Source organism: Sciurus carolinensis, chromosome 12 (genome assembly GCF_902686445.1).
Source record: "Sciurus carolinensis chromosome 12, mSciCar1.2, whole genome shotgun sequence".
In the NCBI taxonomy this organism is placed as follows: domain Eukaryota; kingdom Metazoa; phylum Chordata; class Mammalia; order Rodentia; family Sciuridae; genus Sciurus; species Sciurus carolinensis.
The window spans coordinates 46,545,999-46,569,650 of record NC_062224.1 but is presented as its reverse complement, the minus strand read 5'-3'; the positions used below and the strand labels follow the sequence as shown (position 1 = coordinate 46,569,650).

The 23,652-nt window shown below is 39.2% G+C and overlaps 1 protein-coding gene across 6 annotated transcripts in view; it reads left to right on the top strand.

Moving 5' to 3' along the window:
- The window catches only part of Svil (supervillin), a 223,911-nt gene that overhangs the window by 58,369 nt on the left and 141,890 nt on the right, over positions 1 to 23,652 (top strand). For 2 of the 6 annotated variants that reach the window (XM_047520175.1, XM_047520174.1), the window contains exon 1: positions 4,168 to 4,318. The exons of 3 other annotated variants lie outside the window; for them this stretch is intronic. In XM_047520175.1, coding sequence (XP_047376131.1) covers positions 4,183 to 4,318 — 136 coding nt within the window. In that variant the 5' untranslated portion in view covers positions 4,168 to 4,182. Of the gene's footprint in view, positions 1 to 4,167; positions 4,319 to 14,045; positions 14,580 to 23,652 lie in introns of those variants that run through there. One more of the 6 variants, XM_047520178.1, reaches the window with a different exon arrangement.

Below are 23,652 nucleotides of genomic sequence, written 5' to 3'. Positions count from 1 at the left end.
GAAATAAAGAAAACCTAAATAATTGGAAAAATGTCCATGTTCATGAATCAGACAATACTGTTTAAATGGCCATACTCCCAAAATTGTTCTGTACATACAATGCAATCTCTATAAAAATCTCAAATGGATTCTTTGCAGAATTTGACAAGCTGATCGTAAAATTAATAGGAAATTCAAGGGACCCAGAATAGTCACAACAGTCTTGAAAAAGAAGAATGAAATAGGAAGACTCAACTTCCTGATTTCAAAATTACAAAATTACAGTAATCAAGACAGTGTGGTTATGGCATAAGAATGGGGATATATACATATGGAATAGAATTGATCTAGAAGTAAATCTATACATTTATGGTCAATTGATTTTTAACAAATGTGCCAAAACTATTCTATGGGAAAAGAATAATTTCTTCAACAAATGATACTGTGATAACTAGATATCCACAGGCGAAAGAATGAAGTTTGAGACTTTGAATTGGGAATGATTTTTGAGATACGACACCAAAACTACAAGTGATTAAAGAAAATTGAACTTCATCAAAAATTAGACTTTCGTTCATCAAAGGACAGTATCAAGAAAGTGAAAAGACAACCCTCAGAATAGTTCAAAAATTATATCTGTGATAAAAAACTACACCTAGGATATATAAAGACCCCTTATGACTCAGTAATAAAAATACAAACCAATTAGAAAGAGTCAAAGGATGTGAATAGACTTTTCTCCGGAGAAGATATGCTAATGGCGATAGCACGTGGGAAGATTTTCAACATTGTCAGTTATCAGGAAAGGCAACATGACCACAATCAGACACTTCTTATACTCATTATGAAATACAGATAAAGTGAAGTGTTGGTAAGGATATAGATAAATTGGAACTCTCATACATTGCTGTTGGGAATGAAAAATGTTTCTAATGTGGTTGCTTTGGAAAACACTGCGGCACTTCCTCAAAGAGTTAAACACACTTAGTTGTTACCTTTCACAACCTAGTATTTATATCCCAAGGTGCACACCCAAGAGAAATATAAATATATGCTTATACCAAAACACCAAAGCTTATGGTATGAAATTATTTTAAATACCCGAAGAATGAAAATAACCCAAATGGTTGCCTATAATTAAGGTATATAGTGGGAAATTAGAAGGATCTGTGGTTTCTTTTTGGATTGATGAAAATCTTTAAAATTGATTTGGTAATGGTCACATGACTTTGTGAATATATGAAAACCATTGAATTATACACTGTGGTGAATTGTATGTGAATTAGAATTCTACCAATAGAGTGTTGTGATATAAAACCATATATACATATGGAATATATATGGAATATATATGTGAATATATATGGATATCAGCACTTGATAGGTGAGTTTTGGGGAGAAAGGACAAGAGAATTAGGAATGGGGAGGAGGGTTTTCAGCTTCCAGAATCTGTTTAGACACATTAAACACAAGGTGCCTGTTAAGTATCCAAACAGAGCTATTTCAGAGCTAGTTCCAGTGATCTGGAACTCTGAGGAGTAATCCAGCCTGGAGATAACAGATGATAAGTAAATCCATAGGAAAGGATGAAAACAGAGAGGGGTAGGGGGAGAGGGGCTCAGAATGAAATGGGATTTAGAAGAGCTGTAAAGAAAACTGAGAAAGTGTGGCCCACCAGGGAGGAAGAAAAAGGAGAAGAGTTGCAGGGGTAGTCATTGAACTTAGGTTGTTCAAAAAGAAGGAGGGTTCACAAAGTCAGGTTCTCCCGAGAGTTCAGTGAAGCGAGATAGAAGCATCTATTGGAATTGCCAAGGTGGATGTTGTCCATGACTTGATAAGAGGAGTTCAATACTGGAGATACCAGATCAGAGAAGGCTGATGAGAGGACACGAAGTGTGAAATTGAAGAGAGTTAGGTAACTGTTTCTCGAAGTTTTGACCTAACTAGAGTCTGGTTACAACAAAACTTACTTCAGGATCATTTCCTGCTCTGCTGAAACACCCAGCAAAAGTACTGGTAGGGCTGAGGTGTGGTGATGCACACTTGTTACCCCAGGGGCTCAGGAGATTGAGGCAGAAGGATCTTGAGTTCAAAGCCAGCCTCAGCAACTTATTGTCTCCAAATAAAATACAAAAAAAGAGAGGTACCATTGAGAGGTAGCTCAATGGTTAACCACCCCTGAGTACCAAAAAAAAAAAAAAAAAAAAAAAAAAAAAAAGTGCTGGCAGGGTTTGAAGGCCAATCTCTTCCCTGGGAGCCAGCTCTTCTGACTAACCATGTATGTAGGTGGCTGCTGCTAACCTGTAGCCCTGGGGAGCAAGACATGCAGGAAGGATTTGCTAAGGTGGGGGTTCCCAGAAGAGAGTCATTCTGAGCTTTGTTCTCTGAGGGGTTTGATTTTTTTTGTTTTCTCTTTGTTTTATGTTGTAGATTGAACCCAGAGCCTCCCATTTGAAAAGCTATGTCCCCCCAACCCTGTTTTGTTGTTTTGACCAGGAGGAAACTGAAAGAAGCGGTTCACTAATGTGCCTTTTCAGAGTTTAGGTAGAATTGTTGAGAAAAATCTTCATTTGAAATCAGAATAAAGAGCAAAGTCATTCCCTGATTTTATATGCAGTAAAGACATTTATGAAGCAAAGTCTTGATGTATTGGCCTTGCTGTTCTGTATCTCCTAAGACCTTATTGGAACCCAGTGGTCGGACCATTGAGACTATAGCAGTTCCTGAAGCAAGGTGGAAGGAAAAGCACACACATAAGTTCACACACGTGTTCATGTACACACACACACACACACACACACACACATACACACAAATGCTCACAGTATACACTTTCTCAGAAACCCCTAAACTACTTTGAACGTGGATCTTAACATTTCTATTAGTGCATTCTTTCCCCAGGCTTCTTTACTAATTTAGAGTATGTGGAAATGACTTTTTAAGATATATGTTCCTTCAAGTTATAACCCAATCTGCCCATTTTCTTGTGAAAATGTTCCTTGGAAAAGAAGTGCTCCTTAGGCTATAAAGCCCATAAAAACACTTTGAGCAAACATCACAGTGTAAGCACATGACCAAAGACGGCTCATTTTGGATGAGTCTGAGCAGTGTTTGTTCTTTGCTTTTGGCAAGATGTGTGTGTAAATCCATGTGCAAGCACACACACACATTTTAGTGAGTTTGATTTTTAAAGTATTTTATCTGAGTGTTACTAGCTAATATTTCCATCTTGCATAAAATATAGATGAGCTCTGCTAAAACAATGTTTGAAAAATCCTATTCTTTTTCCAACAGGTTGGCATGAAATTGGAGGATGTCATTATTTTTCTAACCTTGGTTAAAGGCCACTGGTATAAGGGTTTTTCCCATATATGAAGTTATAGTTGAATATGTTTTATCATATGTGTAGAAAGCATGTATTGGAGGCTTTGAAAAAAGAATTTCCCAGTATTACTTTCTTTGAAACATTCTGAAGGAAGCATTTTAATTTGTCCTAGAGCATACATACAGATGATTTTAAAATTTATTTATTATGAGAAAGTGATATTGGGAGTGTGTATTACTTGATTACAAGTTAGACTATTATCCGTGAAGAAATCGCTGGCTTAGAAAAAAGCCCAGATTTTAGAATCCTGTTTTTTCTTGGTTGTTGTTGTTTGTGTTTTAGCTGTCCTGTGCCCTAGGTTTAGGGCTCACACTAACTTCTAACAACTTCCAATCACAGGAGGATTAGAGTGATTGTCTGGAAGAAATCATTTGAACTTCAACCTGTTATCTTTGCTGCAGGGCCGTGCTAAAGGGCACTTTTGATTTCTTGATTTTAAAGGAACATAAGAAAAAGGTTGCAAAGAGAAGGTTTGGTTTGCTCTGCTCGGGACTGTCAGCCACTTCAGAGCAGCCTGCAGCAGGCCTCATCATGACTAGAGTGGAGTCAGGTCAGTTTCCTTGTCTTCCAGTTGTTTTCAGAGAACAGGACTTTGCTAAGCAGGTGCTACTGGCAATGTTGCAGATCGTTTTATGGAGGAGTACTGATGGCAGTTTTTCTCTGCTTCGGGTGGATCTGTGCAAATTGCTTTGTTTCTCGAAAACATCTTATTTGTCTTGGGCAGTAGCCAGGCTTCTAATGTGGGTGGTGTGTGCTCTGTCGCAAACCTCAGGCCCCAAAGCCTGAGCATTGCTTTGTCTGTCAGATCAGATGAGTGTATGAAACAGGCAGCGGGCTTTGGGAGACTTCAAGGGGCAAAGAGAAAGAGGCGTTTGTGCCTGTGTAACCAGCCTGGGGCAGATGTCTGGGATGTGGGCATTGGTGACATGAAGACAGAAGAACAGAAGAGACCAGGTAAGGGACTTGTGGATTTTCTAATATACCTCCATTTGGTTGCACTTTTAAAACTAGTTAGCGTTTCATCAGAGGCTCATTCTATCCTCAGTTCCCCAACTCTTATTTCCTTATTTTCATATGTTGATAATGAAATTAGCTTACAGCAGTTCAATTAAACATGTCACTTGTTTACCTTTTTAGGTAAAAATACGTGTTTTTTTAAACTGCTGTCTACTACCAAAAAAATTGAGGATTTAGTTCTCTAACTAGGGAAACAAACCAGCATATAAACATCCTAAAGGAATTTTTTTCTTTGTAGATCCTTTATGAATTTCAAGTAATCTGTACACCTAATTTAAAATAAAATTTACCATAAGGCAGGCTGAGGTAGGAGGATCGCGAGTTCAAAAACAGCCTCAGCAACTTAGCAAGGCCCTAAGCGACTTAGCAAGACCCTGTCTCAAAATAAGAAATAGAAAGGTCTGGGATGTGGCTCAATGGTTAAACACCCTCAGGGTTAAATCCCTAGTACAAAAAAAAAAAAAAAAATAGAAAGGCCATAAACAAGGAAACAGAAACCATGGAAGATTCTAAATACACCTTTGTACTTCTCTGCTCTTCACCTGCTCTCCTCTATGCGCACATACACACACACCCCACCTATATTTGCATGAGAAATAGGTAGGAATAGCTTTGGAGGACAAACAGAAAGTACAGTACAATAAAGTAAGAGGTTTTCCTATAAATTGGAATGTCTTAATTTTTTATTTCACTTTCATTTGGATACTTTTACTAATTCACTTTGCTGGGCTTAAAACTTTTCAAACATTCTTTGGCCCTGAGAGGGAGTTGTATAACCATAAAACTTGAGAATCCTGGCCTTGGAATAAATGTTCCTTTTAAAACCCCAAGGACAGAAAATTGAATACAGCTGTGCAAAAAAAAAAAAAAAAAAAAAAAAAGTCAAGTGATGGTTCAGGGCTGTAGGCTCCCTGACCAACTTCCCAGTGCACTCAAGCTGGGATTTTTTTTTTTTTTTTCCAAGATGGGAGACAGGGAGCTTTGTGTTTTTTGTAGGCTTCAGAAAGGGCCAAGTCTGCATTCAGAATGTGTCTTCCTGGGATGTTGTTTAGAGAGCGTTGTTATTGGTGTGGCTACCTGGAATCTCGCTCGCCCTTTGCGTATTCTATAGCTTTGGCTGTGGGGGATTGAGATTGGTAGGTCATTGTCTGAGGTGCCATCTGGCACACTGTTTACAGTTCCAGTTTACAAGTAAGCTGCAGAGCTTGAACACTACCCCAGTGGGAAGATAGAACAGAACCAAGATTTTTGAGACCCAAACTCCTATTCTTTTGCTCCCTCAGTCACGGAATTTTCCTCACTATCAAAAGCAAGTGGCATGGCATTGTTCCTTGCTTCTCCTCCCCTGGGTTGGAAACCAGGATGTTGCTTCTCTGATGTTTGCCCGGTGGGTCCCACTGTTTGGTTCCTGGCCCCCCAGGGAACCATCTCCGTGGTCCCTACCCTCTGTGTAGCCTTTCATTAATCACTTCACTGTCAGACCGTGTAATGATGATTCATACTTCTTCCTCGACAAGATTAGATTACTGTAATTTTCATATCCTGGACTGCCCGCTAGGGATTTGAATTAATACTTGTTGGTATAGAAAACAGTATTGTGTTTCTGGGGAGAAAGGACTGGACTTGCCCACTTGGCTATCATCAGAAAATGTTAGGGAGGGCCTGACTGAAAGTAATCCTGCCTTCGGGGCTTACCACGTCAATTAGCTTTCCATTAAGGCAAGTGAGCTGTGTCTCTGTGTGCTGGACAGTCCCTGTACCGTGGATTTACATTAGTGATGCCAAGGCTTCAAGACCAGAATGCATGGAGGGTTTTGTCAGGGAGTCCTGCGCTGAAATCAGACACTGCTTAATGAGAGAAATCTTGGCCAAAGAGGCATTTTGAAGGAGGCAACCTAATTCAAGCATGTGGAACCATCTACTCAAAGCCAGCAAGGATTATGATCACACGATGGGGAGCAGGACCTATGAAGGGTAAAGTGCCTTTAAAGGAAACTAAGTTTTGGCACTTTCTATGTAGAACATACATTATTCATCCTATTATTTCAATGAATACTTATTGAGCACTTACTGTATCCTAGGTACTATTCTTGGCTTATAGATGAACAGCAGTCCTCAAAACAGGTCGTGTCACTGGGAGTGGGAGTGTGGGTGAAAGGAAGTACCACAGCAAGGAGTTAGGAATTACCTGGGAGAATGCTGAAATAACTGCAGTCATTTGGAAATATTTTTGTTTATTCCTTTCTTCTCTCCAACACCCTCTGTTCCATCAACAAGATTTTAAGGCATTTTTCCAGGAGATTCTGGTAGTCATGCATACCCATGGATAATCTTCTTGGTATCATGATCAGGTATCAACTGGTGACTTCAGGGTCTTTGAAAGTATTGTCTACTAGAGACAGGGTCCCTGTTAGAGGAAAGCTGAGGTGTGACCAGGTGTTTTTATCTTTGTTTACTCTCCGGTCTGAAAATTCTCACTTCAGAATGTCTTGAATTAGCCTATTTCATCTCCATTGGATCCCCTTCCTTCTTTGTTCACTCCTTTCTTTAAGTTGTGATTTTTCTTTGGGGAATATGAGGCAATGCTTTGCCTCTGAATGAGTCTCAGTTCTTTAGACCTGGATTACAACCGCAGAAATCTTACTCCCGGCCAGTGATGTTCAGAGCCTGAAAGTAGACCAAATCTCACCTGATGGCAGGGGAGTGAAAAATCTAAGAAAATGAAGTTCATGTTGTATAAAGCTGAACTTATCCAAATGACTCCCGAATCTTTCCATTGTTTTCTTTTCTTGAACTTGTGCTGTCAGGGAGATGTGTTCCCGATACCCAGTTGGAGCCACAGATACATGGGAAAATGTAGCATGCAGCAGTTCAGATTTTAGAATGATCTGAACTGTGGTCCACTTTATTACAGGCTTATGGGGCTTCTGTGGGTTGGCCAAGGGTGCAGCCATTACTTTTGACTCTATTTTGGGACGAAGGTGAGGATGGAACCCTATGGGGCTGGAGAGAACTTATCCTGCACTGTCAGCTGGGATGCGCAGGGTTCTTAGCGAGTGTCTGTGGGCGCTTGAGAGCACACGCCTGAAAAGTGTCTCATTCCTGGTGTGTCTGGTGTGGACAATGCTCATTTATCTCCTTGGTGACCCAACACAGGTGTTTGCCTATTCTCAGTACTTCCTCAGAAAAACTGTGGGTACTTCATGTTTTCCATTCAAGAATAAGATTGGTCTCTTCCTTCCTAGTACTGGGGACCAAAAAAGGAAATTGCCTGTTGTGCCAAGTGTGATGATGTGAACAACTGCATGGAAAGGGAAGGGTCTTCTCTCAGGTAGGAAGCCTTGCTCCATTGGCAGCATTGCCTTCAGCTTATGTCCCCACTTGAGGAAAACCTCTGCAGTTCTGCCATGTGATGACTTACTGCTTGAGAGCAGACAAATACCCGTATTTTTAGACATATAACAGCCTAACTGGAGCATGTCACACTTTGTACATCTCTGATTACTCGCAAGACTCTAACCCTGGTGTCCAGGAATGTGATGCTGGTCCAGCCGAATGGGAGGCTGTGTCCCTGGAGCCAGGACGAGGCTCACCCCTGGCAAACTCGCATTTCATTTTGACTGTAAGGCCAGCAGTTCTGTTCGTGCTGAGCTTCGCTACACACCCATTGCTCTGGGAGAGAGGATTGGCTTGCGAATCCGTTGTTCAAGCCAGTGACTTACAGATGACCTTGGAGCACACAAGATCTTCATCTAAAGCCAGAAAAGTTTTCCATAAGCTTTCAGAAGAAGAGAGACCAGACAGGCAGGCTCCACTGATTGATTGATAGATTGATTAATATTATTGAGGAGAAGGAATTTTTGTTGGTTGAAAGATATTGCTGCTGAAAAAAATAAAATCTTTTTTTTTTTTTGTCTTTAAAAAAAAATCTACTGAAAAATTTTTTTCCTATGGTACAGATGGTCACAACATGAGATTTATACTGGTATTATCAATGTAGCTATTAGGAGACCTCTCATGTACCTGTCTTCCCTCATAGATTTCAAAACCCTAAACTTATTGAGAAAACAAAATGATTCCAAGTCTGATTGTGTCATAGCAGATATTAGAACAAAATAGAAGTCCTGGCTACCTAGCCTTTTTATTCTCTGGAAATAAGCAGTTTAAAAACAAACTTCCAATGATTGCCTAAGTTCATTACCATTAGAAAGCAGATCTCTCCACAAGGCAGAAGCAGTGAGAGAGCTTTGTGATCTTGCTTTCCTGCACTGAGAGTTCTGGTCAGGCTCTGATGTCACTGTTACTTCAGAAGCAGGAGGTGGAAACATGGAACATGAGGCTGCTACAGAGAAGCACTCGATCCCGTGATTCCTATTTTATTTTCTGCTTCTGAACTGAGGAACAGAAAACATGTCGCTCTGTCTCCAACTCCAGAGGGATATTATGCATTGATGAATCAACACTGAAAATAAAAAGAGAACATTATAGCTGTATTAAAATGAGAAAAAGACCTCCAACCACAAGTGACTTAGATCTTCACCTCACGAACATTTGTTACATCGTGGAGTGGCAGATGTTGCTTGGTTCTGGGGCCATAAAGAGATAATGGAGTCCCTGCCCTTTGGATGTCAGCAGTCTAGAGGCCAGGAAAGGATTTGTAGGAGAAATAAAGTCAGAGGAGTCTTGAAGGATCATTAGGGCTTAAGTGGGAAGAAAGGAAGGGTATTCTCCACAGAAAAAGTAGACGTGGCAAGACTGTTCCATATATGTAGCTTCTCATGGTTGGGTGCAGATTACCTCCTGGGTGGATGGCATGACATACCACTGGAGAGGTAGGTAGGAAGGGGACAAGTCAGAGAGGCTATTACTTTGTACTTCACCCAGCAGACCAGCAACTCTCGCCTTTTTGTTTTGTTTTCCACCAACAGGATTCTGTTGGATGATATCTGCAAATGTCACACACCTAGATTTATCTAATTGTGATGTTGGTAATAAAGCAAGGTATTCAATTCCTTGAAAACGTCCTAAATTCCTATTAGGTAGGAATATACTGGCAAGAAAAAAATCATCACAGATCTTGGTCTATATGGGATAATCTCTGGGTAAAGTGTGATTTCCAGAATTTTTATTTGTAATTGGGTATATTTTTCTTCTTTCTAATGAATATCTAAATGCAAGAGGATCCCTGTGGTGCTCTCATGAGGATATCTTTACATTTGCCCTTTGGAAAATTTAATTCAAAAACTTTGTCCAAAAGCTTCCATCAGTGAAAAATAACTGCTACCTAGTTGCCCACTGGAGGTGACTCCTGCTGGGACCACACTTGAGAGCCACTGCTGGGAGGGATACAAAACCAGGCTTGGGCTGATTACAGGTCATTCTAGAAGCAGTGGAGGGGATTGTTAGGGGAGGTGGTGGCAAGGGAGGGTAGACTAGTTTGGAGTCTCCAGTGGCAATCCTGATGGAGCCCATAAACAGGAAGTAGAAGAGGAAGGGAAGCAGTGTTCAGGCTACCGAACTTATTAGTGGAGGTTTGAGTATCAAACTCCAGTGAGGAGTAGCCCTGGATTCTGATTAGGGTAGTCAGGTTGTTGTGGTGAGGTTGTGGTCTGTCAGGAAAACAAGATCCATTTTCACAGTAGATGGTGGGTATAGTGTTATTTGTCTTGGATGTCAAGTTCCTGTGAGATGTCCTTGCTTCTGGCAAGGGTGGCACTTCATAGCAGGAGCAGGAGCGTGTAGCAGAGCAAGCCACTCACATCATGACTAGGAAACAGAAGCGAAAAAGGATGGCCAGTCGCACAGTCCTTTTCTAGGGCAAACCCTCAGTGATGTCAGGACTCCCCATAAGGCCCCACCTCTTAAAGGTCCACAGCATCTCCTAATAGTACTGCCCTGGGAATCAAGCCCTCAGTGAATGTGCCTTTGGGGACTTTCAATATCCAGACTATAGCACCTGCTAAAGAAAAGTATTCACTTGGAAAGTAATGCTTCTTACTCTATATCAAATATTTTACTTGCAATCAATTAATTTTATTGTGGTAGAGCAAAATAAATACTTTCAACTTCAAATTTTAAGATGGCATTGATAATAAGTGAATCCATATAGACTTATTTAAAGCATAATTATGGTAAGTAACCCATGTACAAATGGATTGTATTTGGAAGTTTCATTTGAAGTAGGTTTTTTTTTGAGATTTGGCAGGAGGGGTGGTGTCAAGAAAGGATTTAAACCTTAATTTAAAGATAATTATAGAATTAAATGCAGTTGTAAGAAATAATATAATTCATGTGTACCTTCACTCACTCCCCCACCAACCAGTGGCAATATCTTGAAAAACTGTAGAACAATATCACAACCAGGATGTTGACATTGACCCAGTCAACAGAACAGTGGGACAGTTTCATAGCAATTATCCCTCATGTTGCCCTGCTAGAGCCACCTTGCCTTCACTGCTAATCTCTGATGACCTCTGTCTTCTCTCTTCCTACAATATTGTCATCTGGGGAATCTTCTATAAATGGAATCATTTTACAGCTAATATTTTGACTTTGGCTTCCTTTCGTTCAATATAATCTCTGGATATTTATCCAGATCATTGCCTATATCAATAGTCTATTCTTTTATATGGCTAAGTAGTGTTCATGGTATGGATGTGCAACAGTGAAGAATAAACTGAGGTTCCTTTTTTATATTTTATTTTATTTTATTTTTGTCTATGGATGTCCAGTTGTTCCAGTACTATTTATCAAAAGGATGAAAATCAACTGGGCATGTTTTCATGGACTTTTTTCTGGGTTCTTCATTCTTACCAATCATCTGTTATGTGTCTATCCCTTTGTCAACCTATTTTGTCCCATCATTCCAGATGTATAACACCTACACAAACCTAAATATAGTATATAATATCTAATTATATGACACATTATATGACATTTTAACAATGATTACAATATTAATATAATTATATATAAGCTCTAGATTATTATTTCCAACCTACTTTAATTCACCTTTGCTAATTTCTTTGAAACATTTGCAAAATTCAAAGCTTGGGACTCAATAGGTTAATAAGGGATGGATCGATTCCCCTTGGTCCTTCTTTTCAAGATTATTTAGCTATCCAGGTGGCTGTGCCTTTATGTGTACATTTTAGGGTAAACTCCAAATTCTTATGGAGTTTTGATAGGAATTGCATTGAACTTATAGATCAGCTTGGGAGGATTGACATCTTACTATGTTGACTCTTCTAATCTGTGAACATAGTATACATCTATCTATTAATCAATCATCTTTGATTTTTTTCATCAGCCTTTTGTACTTTGAGCATATAAGTCCTGTATATATTGAGTTTATATCTCAGTATTTTATTTTCTGTAATTATAAGTTGTATTATGTTTTTAATTTTGGTTTTCACATCGTCATGTTGGTCTAGATAGTTAACATAGAAATAAGAATGAGTGGCTCCTAGATCCTAAATCATAAATATCTGTGCTTCCTAGATCATCCCACAAGTCACCATTAGAATTAATAATAATGGGACTATAATGAAGAGTTACTAGAGGAAAGAACAGACTACAACACTGTAATAATATTAGTATTAAATACTAGCAAATGAAAACTAGTTGTCAAATATCTTGGGGATGTCTAAGTCTAGTATAAGTCTAGTTCTTATTTCTAATTTTAATTCTTAATGTATGATTTTCCATTTCTTATGTCACTGTGTGCAAAGTAGTGGGTGTGATGGGGTTTTCTGAGTTAGGCAGATAGCAAAAAAAAAAAAAAAAAGTGTATAAATGCATTGAAAAGTTAGAATTAGCTGGGATTCAAATGATCAGAGATAAAAAGATTTTATAAAAGACGTGACTAAGAAGAATCGCTCTGTTAGACTCCGGTGCATGTTAATCTAGGACTGTTTGGCTCCTCAGGGAAGCAGTGAGCAACAGCTTAACAGGCATACAAGAGTTAGATGTTTATTTTGTGGCAGCAAATCTTTTTTTAGGAAAAGCAAACTGCATTATTGTGGTAACAGTGATTCATTTCCCTTCTCCTATCTTTTCCCAGATAGTCAACTGTTTTACATAAGTTTTTATTTATTTTCACCCAACTTTGCTGCAGGAGGTTCAAGCAGCTCACATAAATACATAAAATAAGATAAAATAAACTTAAAAGTGAGGGAAAGGCCAAACTGGCCAAAGGGAAAATTAGATGAGGGACAGGAACAAGATTATGATGCAAAAGTCATGCTGTGAGATTTTTATCTGTCATCCTGAAGTGGATAAAAAATTTGGCTTGGGCAAATTGTTTTTAACCCTTGCACAAAATAGTCATGAGGTCTGTTATGCTTATTTATGGGGTATTGTGTGATATTTCATTGTAAACATGCATCGTGTAATGATCAAATCAAGATATTTAGTTTGTCTATCATCTGAAACATTAAGCATTTCTTCATGGTGAGAATATTCAAAATCCTCTCTTCTGACTATCTTGAAATATTCCATACAGTGTTGTTATCTTTTCACCTGGTCCCGGGTTGGTCTGTTTAGGGGTAGGCATTGTCTTTCAGGGTTAATTAGTAACAGGAATTCAGACCCTGCCTTGTGAGGCCTCTCTCCACTGACTGCTGCAGCTGGTGGTCTGGGAACACTGACATTCAGAGGCATACCACCCGGAGGCCTGCGCAGCGAACAGCTTTCCTCTAGCCCAAGACTTAATGAGGTTTGTGATTTGTATTGAAGTTAGCACAGACAATTAAGAATAACTCTCTGTTATTCTTGGTAACAAGGACATCTACCATTGTAAGTATTTTTTGTAAATGGAGTTGTAATGTTTAGTTTAAGTGTTTAAAAAATGTTAATGGCTTTTTAAGAAGTGGTTATGAGTCATTGCTCATTTTTTTTCATTAGTTAAGGTCCATCTGGTTTTTAAGTGAAATGAGTGGCCCAGGAGCCTTTGGAAGATAGGTTTTGCCAGTTTAAAGGACTGACTTTAGTTTAAGGACAAAATATTTGTGTCGTTCTAAAGAAAGTCCTTCTTGCACAATTGTTTCTTATGTTGATTAATTTTTCTACAATTATTGGAAGTGGTAAGAAATACATAGGGATCTACATAATTGTTAACTTGTAAAGAGACGTGCCACTATGGCATACTGTTTAATATATGGATGCATTTATATATACATATATATGTATGTGTGTATATATATATATATGTATATGTATATATGTATGTGTGTGTGTGTATATATATATATATATATATACATGTGTGTGTGTATATATATATATATATATATACATGTATATATATAGAGAGAGAAAGTAAGTGGCATGCTTAGTATTTTGGGGAGTTCAGTATCTGAGCTTTATGAAAGATGATGTGTTCTTTCCTTTAAAAAACAGAGTTAAGGACTTGTTTGCCCCTCCGATTCCATATTGCTATAGCCTGTTCAGTAGACTGCTGTTGTGTTTTTAATTTCTCTATAAAACCAGCTGAAAGACAATGTGGACAATTGAGCTGCATTTGAAGTGGCTGCTGGCCAGGCCTGTGGCAACAGCTGATGGGCTCCTCTGAGTTTCAAGAGCTATTTCTGGTCGATTAGCTGTATCAAGGCTCTGGAGTTCAGGCCATAAAAGGCCGGTCCCATGTGGAGTTGCCACACTGCCTCTGACCACGTCCTCAGGCCGGCAAGTCCTCAGGTTTCACGTGGATTTACCCAGTAATGGATGGCTCCACCAAGGCCAGATTGGGGAAGCACAGCCTCGAGGACACCAGGGGACTGAAAACTTCAAAGAGAAGACTCTTTTTATTAATATTTTGGAGTTCTTTTTTCAGAGACACTTTTGGGATGTAGCCTTCACCTATTTCCTGAATTTGACATCCAGCCGCCTTTTGGAAAGCACCGTTCTAAATTTATCCTCTTCTGAATCATCGCTTCTGATAGATGCAGTTGCCTTGTTTACATTGTGATATTTGATTTTGTACAGCGTTACTTGGGCTAACTTTGGATATTTTACTTTTTGTTTAGAATCTGAAAGTAGTATTCATTGAATAGAGACTCAAAGAAATTCTCGAGGACATCCAAAGTCAGATTAGTGGATATAGCGTGTTTCTTTTTTCAATTAAAAAAATCGGGAATTGCAGTGTGATTTTCCCCGTCCCCTTTCGCTTAGAGGAACAAGGATTATACAGAAATTTGAAGTAAGTGAAAAATCTTCCTATAAATCTAAGTGCAGTGGTTTTGTTTCTTAAGTGCCATCTGTCTGAGCATGCTTCCTAAGGATTTGCTGAATTCAAGCACTGGAATGTTCTGTTGCAATTACTCCTGCAGATACCCTTGGGCATATTTTAGGGTTTGGGAGGATTGATTTTTTTTTTCTTAAAAACAAAGGACTTATGATACAGAGAGGTTTATTATTAACAGTCTGTTTAATATAACTTAGTATGTACATTCTCTCTAAATGTTAGTTAGCCCTTGGAATTAAAGTACATTCACAATACAGAGTACTTTAATCATTTCCCAACTATGGAGGTAGAGTTCAAAAAGGTAAATTTTCTTTCATTTCTATTATTATTATTATTATTTAATTTTTGTCATACAGGTAATCGAACCCAGGGCCTCAGGCATGCTAAACATACACTAACACCCTCAGCCCTCACCCCTATGATTAATTCATGTGGAAATAGAAATCACCAGTGATTGTTTTGTCTAATTTTTGTTTTGAGAGTTCTTTATCTTGCTATTCTGGATCTTTGGGCTTGATTTTATAGAACCTCTTTGTTCCAGCTTTTATAAGAAAAAAAATCTCACTTTAATTTTAATGTTCTAAATGTTTTTATTAGTGCATTGTAATTGTACATAATAGGTTCTAAGTTTTGAACTGTGTAATTCATTTTTAAGTTCTGCAGGGGAAACAAGTACCATATCAGCCTTTTTTAATTCTTAGGGATAACTATGGTCTCTTTGTAATTTAGTTTGGTGATTTGCTGCTGAAAAATAGCAACAAGCTATAGAACATTTAAGGTTTATTTGACATAGTGCTCCTTTAGAAAAAAAATTGTTTCTTTATGCCATATCAGATGAGCAAGTGTGCACAGTAATTATTTTTGTCAGGTAGAAAAACAGAATATTTATAGAGAAGAACATCATGGGTGAATACTGCAGTTATTTTCCACCGGAAGTAGTACCACAACCCTAGGGGGAGTCGCGCGTGGGGATAGCTTTCCCAGTAACTGCTGCTAGCATTTGGAGGGATGTGGTTAAGAATTTTAAGTGCACATTTTTCATACTATGTGTAAATACATACACTATTACTCTGGCTAAAATGCTGGTGTTATCCCCAGTTTAGAAAAACTGCAGGACATAAATTGTACCCAGCGAAGAGTGAGGCACATTTGGGCTGCCTCTTCCCACCATGCCAGGTGAACTATTGAGGAGTCACGCAGTTGAATATCCTGTCAGGAATAGACCACCTGTATCACTCTTCTGAAGGTGTGTGAGGGAGGTACCGATGGGTAGAGAGAAGTGGTTTGTTATTGATGCATTTCCTTCTATCAGAGCAAGATAGCTAGCCTTCAGGGGAAAGCATATTTGAAATTATTCAAATTGGTGCCAAGAGCATGGTCTTCAAAATAAAATCCAGTTAAAGCACCCAGCTGACAATGGACATCCGTGTTTCATTCAACAAACACTTATCTTTCCTTGTATTTTTTTATTGATAGCCAGGCCTTAGGAAGCTTTAAATTTTAATTCAGAATGAACATATTTGGCCACACCTGGGGTTGTTTAATATTGAGAACTTGGTGTGTAAAGTAAAGGGCCTTTGGCTTTTACAAGACTGCACCAGGTAGAGGTCACATGGTGTGCAGTTAGGGAATGTAACTCTTGCTAGGATTGGAAACTGGCTTGATCAGCAGGAGTCATCTCCCCATGCTAGGGCCATCTAGACCTTTAGAAACCTCATTGCAATTTTATTTTTAAGTGTAGTCTCAGAGGTCTCTTGCTATGACCAGCCATATCCCCAAACTGGAGCTATCTGGCAGTTCTGAGTTTATAGTTTGTGACAAACCAGGAACTTTGTCATCCTTGACCCCTGTACTTACATGTTTGTAAGACCTCTGTGTCTGTTCCTCCATGATGCTCCTGCCTTACCACCTCCCCTCAAGTCTCATCCTTTCTTAGTTAGGTCATCACTTTGCCCTCAATGGGTCCCTTTGCCCACAAAGTTCTAATTTTGTCATTCCTCAAAGATCAATCCCTCTGGCTGGAGATATAACTCACTTGGTAGAATGCTTGCCTCACAAGCACAAGGCCCTGGGTTCAATCCCCAGCACTGAAAAATAAAATAAAGACCAATCCCTCATGGTTTCTCTCTGCTTCCATGCTAAAGCCCTGACTCCTTAGCCTCATCTTCAGGGATGCCTGTACCTTTTGCTTGCAGTCTTCCCCCAAATATACTGCCTCTCCTTGCCTGCCAGGGAAGTGATATCACATGAGATGTACCCAGAAGTTTCCTTGGCCTGGCTGCCCTGGCTCCGAGGCCTTAACACTAACCTGTACTGTAGAGCTGCTGGCAACACATGCTGGCACTCCCTTCCTCTGTGGAGTAGTGCTCAACTGGGCTCCTGGGCCTCAGCCTCTTGCCACCACACTAGTGGGCACTCCACAGATGTGAGTTGATGGAGTTGAATTGCACGTAATGACACGTGGGTTCTTCAGACCAAAATGTTCCATCAAATATTTTTGCCATTTTTCTGTAGTATTTATGGAAGAGGTAGGTATTCTGTGCTTGCCTTTCTCCCTCTTGTATCTAATAATACAACCAGAAAGATTTGTCTTACTGTAACAAGCCTGATGGGGTTTCTGCATACAAGTTTCTGCCAACACAGGAAATTGAGGTACATTTGGTGAAGTCAGCCACTTCATTATTGGAATCTTGCCTGAAATGAGAAACTTCATCTGGGTACTTGAGTTAGGTATTTTTCCCAAGCATTAAGCTTCACCCTTGGAAACACATCTTGGGTGTGTCTTGCATTTTTGACCTTGAGGACAGCAGCAACTTGATGTGGTTCAGAAAGATCTCTGCCCCATGGGGACACTCCCTTGTGCTGGACCTTTTGAAAGTAGCATGCATTTTGCCACATATCTTTCTTATTCTCTTTTGAAAGTTGATCCTTTAATCCCAAATGACTTTATAACCTGTGTCTAACTGGTTTTTATGTAAATATAGTAAAATAAATAGTTTTGATCTTTGCTTTGGGATCATTGATCTATCTTTGATTTACAGCCCTGGATTTGTTCTTTTCAACACATATTTCTTGAGCAGGTCACCTGTACAGAGCTGTGGGTTGGATGCTGAAGCATGCTTCCCCATCCTGGGGACTTCATTCTTTGAGGGGAGACACAGGACAAAATGAAGCTATTACATCAGTCATGCTGGAAGGGATGCACAATAAATACAAAGCACCCTTTGTTACTGTGTATAAACTCAATGCCAGGCTCTTGATGTCTACATTATATCATTTCATTTTCTAAGAAATGTTAGTATCATCATGCCCATTCTACTGAGGGAAAAGAACTGAGGTTTAAGAGAGGCTTATCCAAGGGCATGTACCACGGAATCCTGGGAGAGCTAGATTTGAACCCAAGATCTCTCTGACTTCACTGCCCACATTTGTAAAACACTGCTATAAACCAGCACCATGCATGTTGTAAGCACTGTCGCCTGTGGTCTTAGTCCGTTTTCTGAGACTGGGTAATTTATAAAGAAAAGCAATTTGCTTCTTACAGCTCTGGACCAGGCTAGGTAGGCCAGAGTAGGGGCTGCACCAGGCGAGGGCCTCCTTACTGTTGAGAGCCCTGCAGAGAACCAAGACAATGTGGGGTCTCGCATGGTGATGCAGAACAAGGGTGTCAGGGTGAGCGTTCTGTTAAATAAAGCCACTCCCTGCATGATCCATGATCCATGATTCATTGATCCATGAATGGATCAATCTGTTCATGATGGTAGAGCCTCATGACCCAGTCACCTTCCAAAAGTTTCACCTGGAAATACCACTGACATGACTTTCATGTGTTTACAACACATGAAATTTGGGGGACACATTCAAACCACAACCTATGGTTCTGATAATGTACAGGTTCTGAGTCAGAGGGCTGGGATAGGGCCAGACTCAGCAAGCAAAATCCAGGTGCTGCTGCTGACTCCTCTGGTCTGAGAACCAGGTGTGAGTAATGCTGCCTGAAACTGCTTCCAGAAACACTGAAATGGAAGCTCCCAGGAGGTGGACTGGGTGTTAGGAAAAGGAATGTGGCAGAGGTGCACTTGCCAGTCTAGCCCCTGCCTCTGTGTTTTTCTTGCTGTCCCCTCCCCCTCTGTGCCTACCCAGTTACCCCCCATTTCAACTTCTACCTTGCTCTGACTCCTTCTCCTAGAGTTGAAAACATACTCAAGTTTCCTGCATCCTAAATAAAGCTTGTCTTGATCTCGAGCCACCACTTCTTTCTTTCTCTGCCCAGTCACTCCTCAGTGCCCACAGGAGCCGTTCTGGTGGCTCCTCTCAGGGACCTTTATGGTCTCTCAATCCCTCTGACCTCTCTGCAGTTGACCTTGGAGCATCTTTTAATCAGGATCCTCTCTGAGGCCCAGGCAGGTTGATGAGGTTCTGCCTCTGCACCAGGCTGCAGTGTTTACAGTGTTTCCTGAGTTGTTTCATGGGTTTATTTGTGTGTGTGTGTGTGTGTGTGTGTATTTTACTTTATTTTGAGCACATCTTTATTATACATGTTCATGGAGTTCAATGTGATATTTCCGTACATGCATATATCATGGACTGGTCAAATACAACCACCCTTCTCCCTTTCCCAATCCCTAGTCATCTCTGTTCTACTTTCTGTGCTTTATTATTTTTTTAAATCATTTTATGTCTTCTCCCTTGCCTAACTGCCCCTTTGTAAGGTCTACTTAAGATAAAAATTCTTGTGCTGCTCTTACTAAGGTGAATTCTACGACCTGTCCATTTTAGATGGAATGTATTCATTTGGGTTTTAAAGCTTATTTTCTCTGTAATTGAAAGTCAGCTGCTAATTAGCTGCATGAGACTTGTGTTCTATATATCCAGTATTGATAGAATTATGCAGAGAAAAGGAACACTTAGGTTCTAAATGAAGACTCAAAGAGCCTTTTATAAATACTGTATCCAATTTATGGACTGTGTTTTAGTTAATCAGAGCCGCTTTGTTTTTCTCTGGATTTTCAATTATGTTGTGAATATGCAAAAGTTGTCTCAGCTATGTACAGTCATTGAACAGAAAAAATCCATATGAATGTTTTTAGATTTTTAATATTTTGGATACTTTATATATCTTAAGATTTTTAGATAGCTACTGTTCTTTTTGTATATTCAAAAATGTTGTACCTAATTTTACCCCATTTAACACAAATATAAAATATGCAGACTGCAGTTGCACACATTACCTATTCAACAAAACAAACCACTCCAGCCAGAACCCACATAAGAAAGCAGTTGACTTTCAGTAGCTTAAAACATACTGAATTAAGAGAGAGTTTATGGGAGCTAAATTACCTTTGAAAGTTTTAGTACTGTTTTTGCATATACATTTTTTGTTGTTGTTGTTCAACTTAAGCCAATATTTTAGTTTTACCAGGTATTAGTAAGGTCACAAAATTCAGTTACATTCATTTATTTTGCAATGGGCTCATTCCTTTAGCAGTTGCTATTATGAAACCTAGAGACAAATGGCATTTCAATGTCTATTATTTCTTTGCAGATATTGCTTCAGATACCTGACCCAGCTATGACTCTATAGGTTTGAGCCAGGTTAGAAAAAAGGGCTTGGGTGTGCCAGTAAGGAGGAGACTGCTCTCCAAATTGTGCTTATAGTCTTAATTTCCACCAGATGTTCATTTTAGCCAAGCACATAACATAGTCATTTGGCTTTATGGTTTCATACATTTTTGATTGAAAGTGTTGAATATTTAAAAATTCTTTGATTAGATGAAAACTGTCGTGGTGCTTTAGATGAGGGTGACTAAGCTTCAGGCAATGTTTTACCCCCACACAGAATACTCCCATTTGGGATGAAATTTATTTTTTTGGATTCCTCTCAGTTCTCTCCAGAGGCTTCCAGAAGCTTTCAAGCAGCTAACTGTTCTTAAATATTCCAAAAGGAGGATGCAATGAGAAGGTGGGTTGGGGAACGATCAGGAGCAAAGCAATGTGGAGTCAATGACGACAGACAAGCCCTGTGCTCTGCTCAACTCACCCACTCCCCAGAACTCTAAAGGAGGGTGTTCCTGCTCTCCAGGGAGGAAGGACATTTTATTTGGAAGTTGAAGGTGTTTGATCCTGAGGATGCTTAGGGCAATGGCTAGAGTAAGAGGGAGCAGAACCGGTCTCAAGTAATAACCAGCTATGTGACCTTGGGTAAGTTCTTAACCTCTCTGAACCTTGGTGGCCTCATTCATTCAAATGAGGGTTGTAGGTGGGCACTGGAGTGCACATCTATAATCCCAGATACTCCTTGGGAGGCTGAAGCAAGAGGATTACAAATTCAAGCCAGCCTGGGAAATTTAGTGAGACTCTGTCTCAGGAAAAAAAAAAAAAGTAGGAGGGACTGTTTAGGGGAACAGCTAGGGTTGTAGCTAAGTGGTAGAGTACCCCTGGGTTCAATTCACCTTCCACCCCCTGAAAAAGGGTTGGACTTGAAAGTCGCTAAGGTTCCTTCTACTTATTTGGATTCTGTAATATAAAAGTTTTGTTTCAGGGCTTGAAATTATTTAATATTTCCTGGAGAGGAGACCCTATGCCTGATAGGTGGTTCAAGGTAGGAACCTAGGAACAAGTGTGTGTACATGTGTGTGTTGTCCTTGCTTATTTCTGTTGAACTGAGTAGCCTATTTTTTTCCTTTTTTTTTTTTTTTTTTTTGTCTTCATTTTTCATTTTGGAAAGTTTCTTTCATCACTTCAGATTAAACTCTGATCATTTCTTTTCAGTTCATTTAAATATTTAAATTTTCTTTTCTCTAGCCTGATGTAGTCTTATCTTTAGGACTTTTGTGTTTTTTCTCCTGATGTAAAACCCCAAAGTGGTCATAGCCTGAGATAGGTGGAATTTTCCTATTTGCTGCACGATAGAGTGTGCCTTGCTTTCTTTGCCCTTTATTATCTCAGGGCCAGGCATTCATTCACTACCAACAGTTATTTTCTGAGCACTCAGTATGTGCCAGGTGTTGGGGAAAGAGCAATGAAATGTAAACCCCTCCAGTGGTTCTCTTGATCTCCCACCCAACATGTGTCTTTCAAGAACTTCCTTAAATGACAGATTTAATATACCTGTCATGGACTCACATAGTTACCTTTTGTGAGTTAGGAAATCTTAAGGGCTGCTCTCTTAGTAAATGTCAAGTATACAATACAGTATGGTCAGCTATAGACACCGCCCTGAACATTGATCCTCAGAACTGATTCATCTTAGAACATTTTCCCATTTCCACCTACCTCCAACCCTTAGTAACCACCCTTCTATGAGTTTGACTTTTTTATCCAGACCTCACATTGTACACCTTGAGCATATACAATTTGTGTACCTCAAAAATCCTGAAAACAAAATCTGCCCTGGTCCTAACCCAAAGTAGATATTTTATTAGATTGACTCTTAACCTACTTTTTTGCATTTTCTATATTCTGAAGTTCTCTGTTCCCCATAACATGCACTGATCATGTCAGAAGGTTTAAAAAATGTTTCATTTAGTCAAGAACAAGTCAAAGATCCATTTCTTTTTTTAATCCACATTCTCTCCACTATCATGAAGAACCATCCACAAATGATGATTCATTGCTAAGGCAAAGGTTGAAGTTGATGTCCTTCAACCAGAATGTGACAGAATTAAATCATGGAACCAACTTCTTTCTTTTTTTTAGGATTTGTCTCAAAACTTCATTAAACTTAACAAAAATTTAAAGTAGTTTTGCCTGAGGAGTCTGAAGTGACTTCACACAGACTATAGTAATATTAGGTGAAGTACTGTGTATTATTGTATTACTAGCAGAGTCAGAGAATCTATCTTACAATCTTTGGAGTCTATAGTATTTCTATCTGTATATATTATCTCTCTTTTTTTTTGTTTCTTGGTACCTGGGATTGAACCCCATGGGTGCTTAACCACTGATCCACATTCCTAGCCCTGCCCTCATTTAATTTAATTTTTTTTTTTTTTTTTTTTTTGAGACAAGTTCTCACTGAGTTACTTAGGGACTCACTGAGTTCCTGAGGCTGGTCTCAACTTGTCAATCCTCCTGCCTTAGCCTCCTGAGTCCCTGGGATTACAGATGTGGGGCACTACATACAGCTATATGTTTTTCTTTTTAAACCAACCCTTTTGGTTATCTCTGTTACCAGGGAAGCTGATTTTGTATAAACTAGTGTATTAACTGCCTTCTTGCCCACATTGTCTTAGTACTATTTTTTTAAATAGTGTGGGAGTTGAAACCCAAGGCCTCATAAATGCTAGGCAAGTGCTCTACCACTGAACTACATATGCTGCAATCTTTATTCTATTTTTATATTTAATTTTGTACAAATTAAGGAGCTTGCTTGGTTCGTGGGGCTAGGAACATTTTAACATTTGTCCTTCACCAGATAATTATTTCATTAAAAGTAAATTAGGATTTATTCAGGAGCTCTAGATGAAAGTAATAATCAGAGGGTAAATGGATGCTTTAAGATTTAGGGGAACAAATTTCCTTGGTATTTTAATGGAAAGAGTTTTCCCAGCTAATTTCTATGCACAGAGCATCTCTGACTAAAATGAGAGCTGATGGTGATTTCTACAATGAATGAACTTTTAAACCAAATGAATTTTAAACCAAAACTGACAGGTAGGGGAAGCCAAGTCCTTAATGAAGGGAACTTGTGTTTCAAATGACTACTGTAAAAGATGATTTTGTTGAATAAATGTTTTTAAACTGAGGTCTGTGAATAGTTTTTGGAAGGTTAGACTATCTCCCAAAACCTTTATTAAAAATGTTTCTTTTTCTGAAAGCTTATTTAACAGAGAAATGGATGTCTTGTTTTCAGGATGGCAGCTGAAGTCCCATCCTGTTTATTTATATAGAAGTTAATACCTTACCCTCATGCACCTTATGACTTCTGGGGTCGGGGGAAAGGTCAGGATAGCCCAAGGGTCTGGTTCAGGGCTGTCCAGCCAAGGTAGCTCCTCGCCACTGGTGACTGTTGAGCACTTGAAAGAGA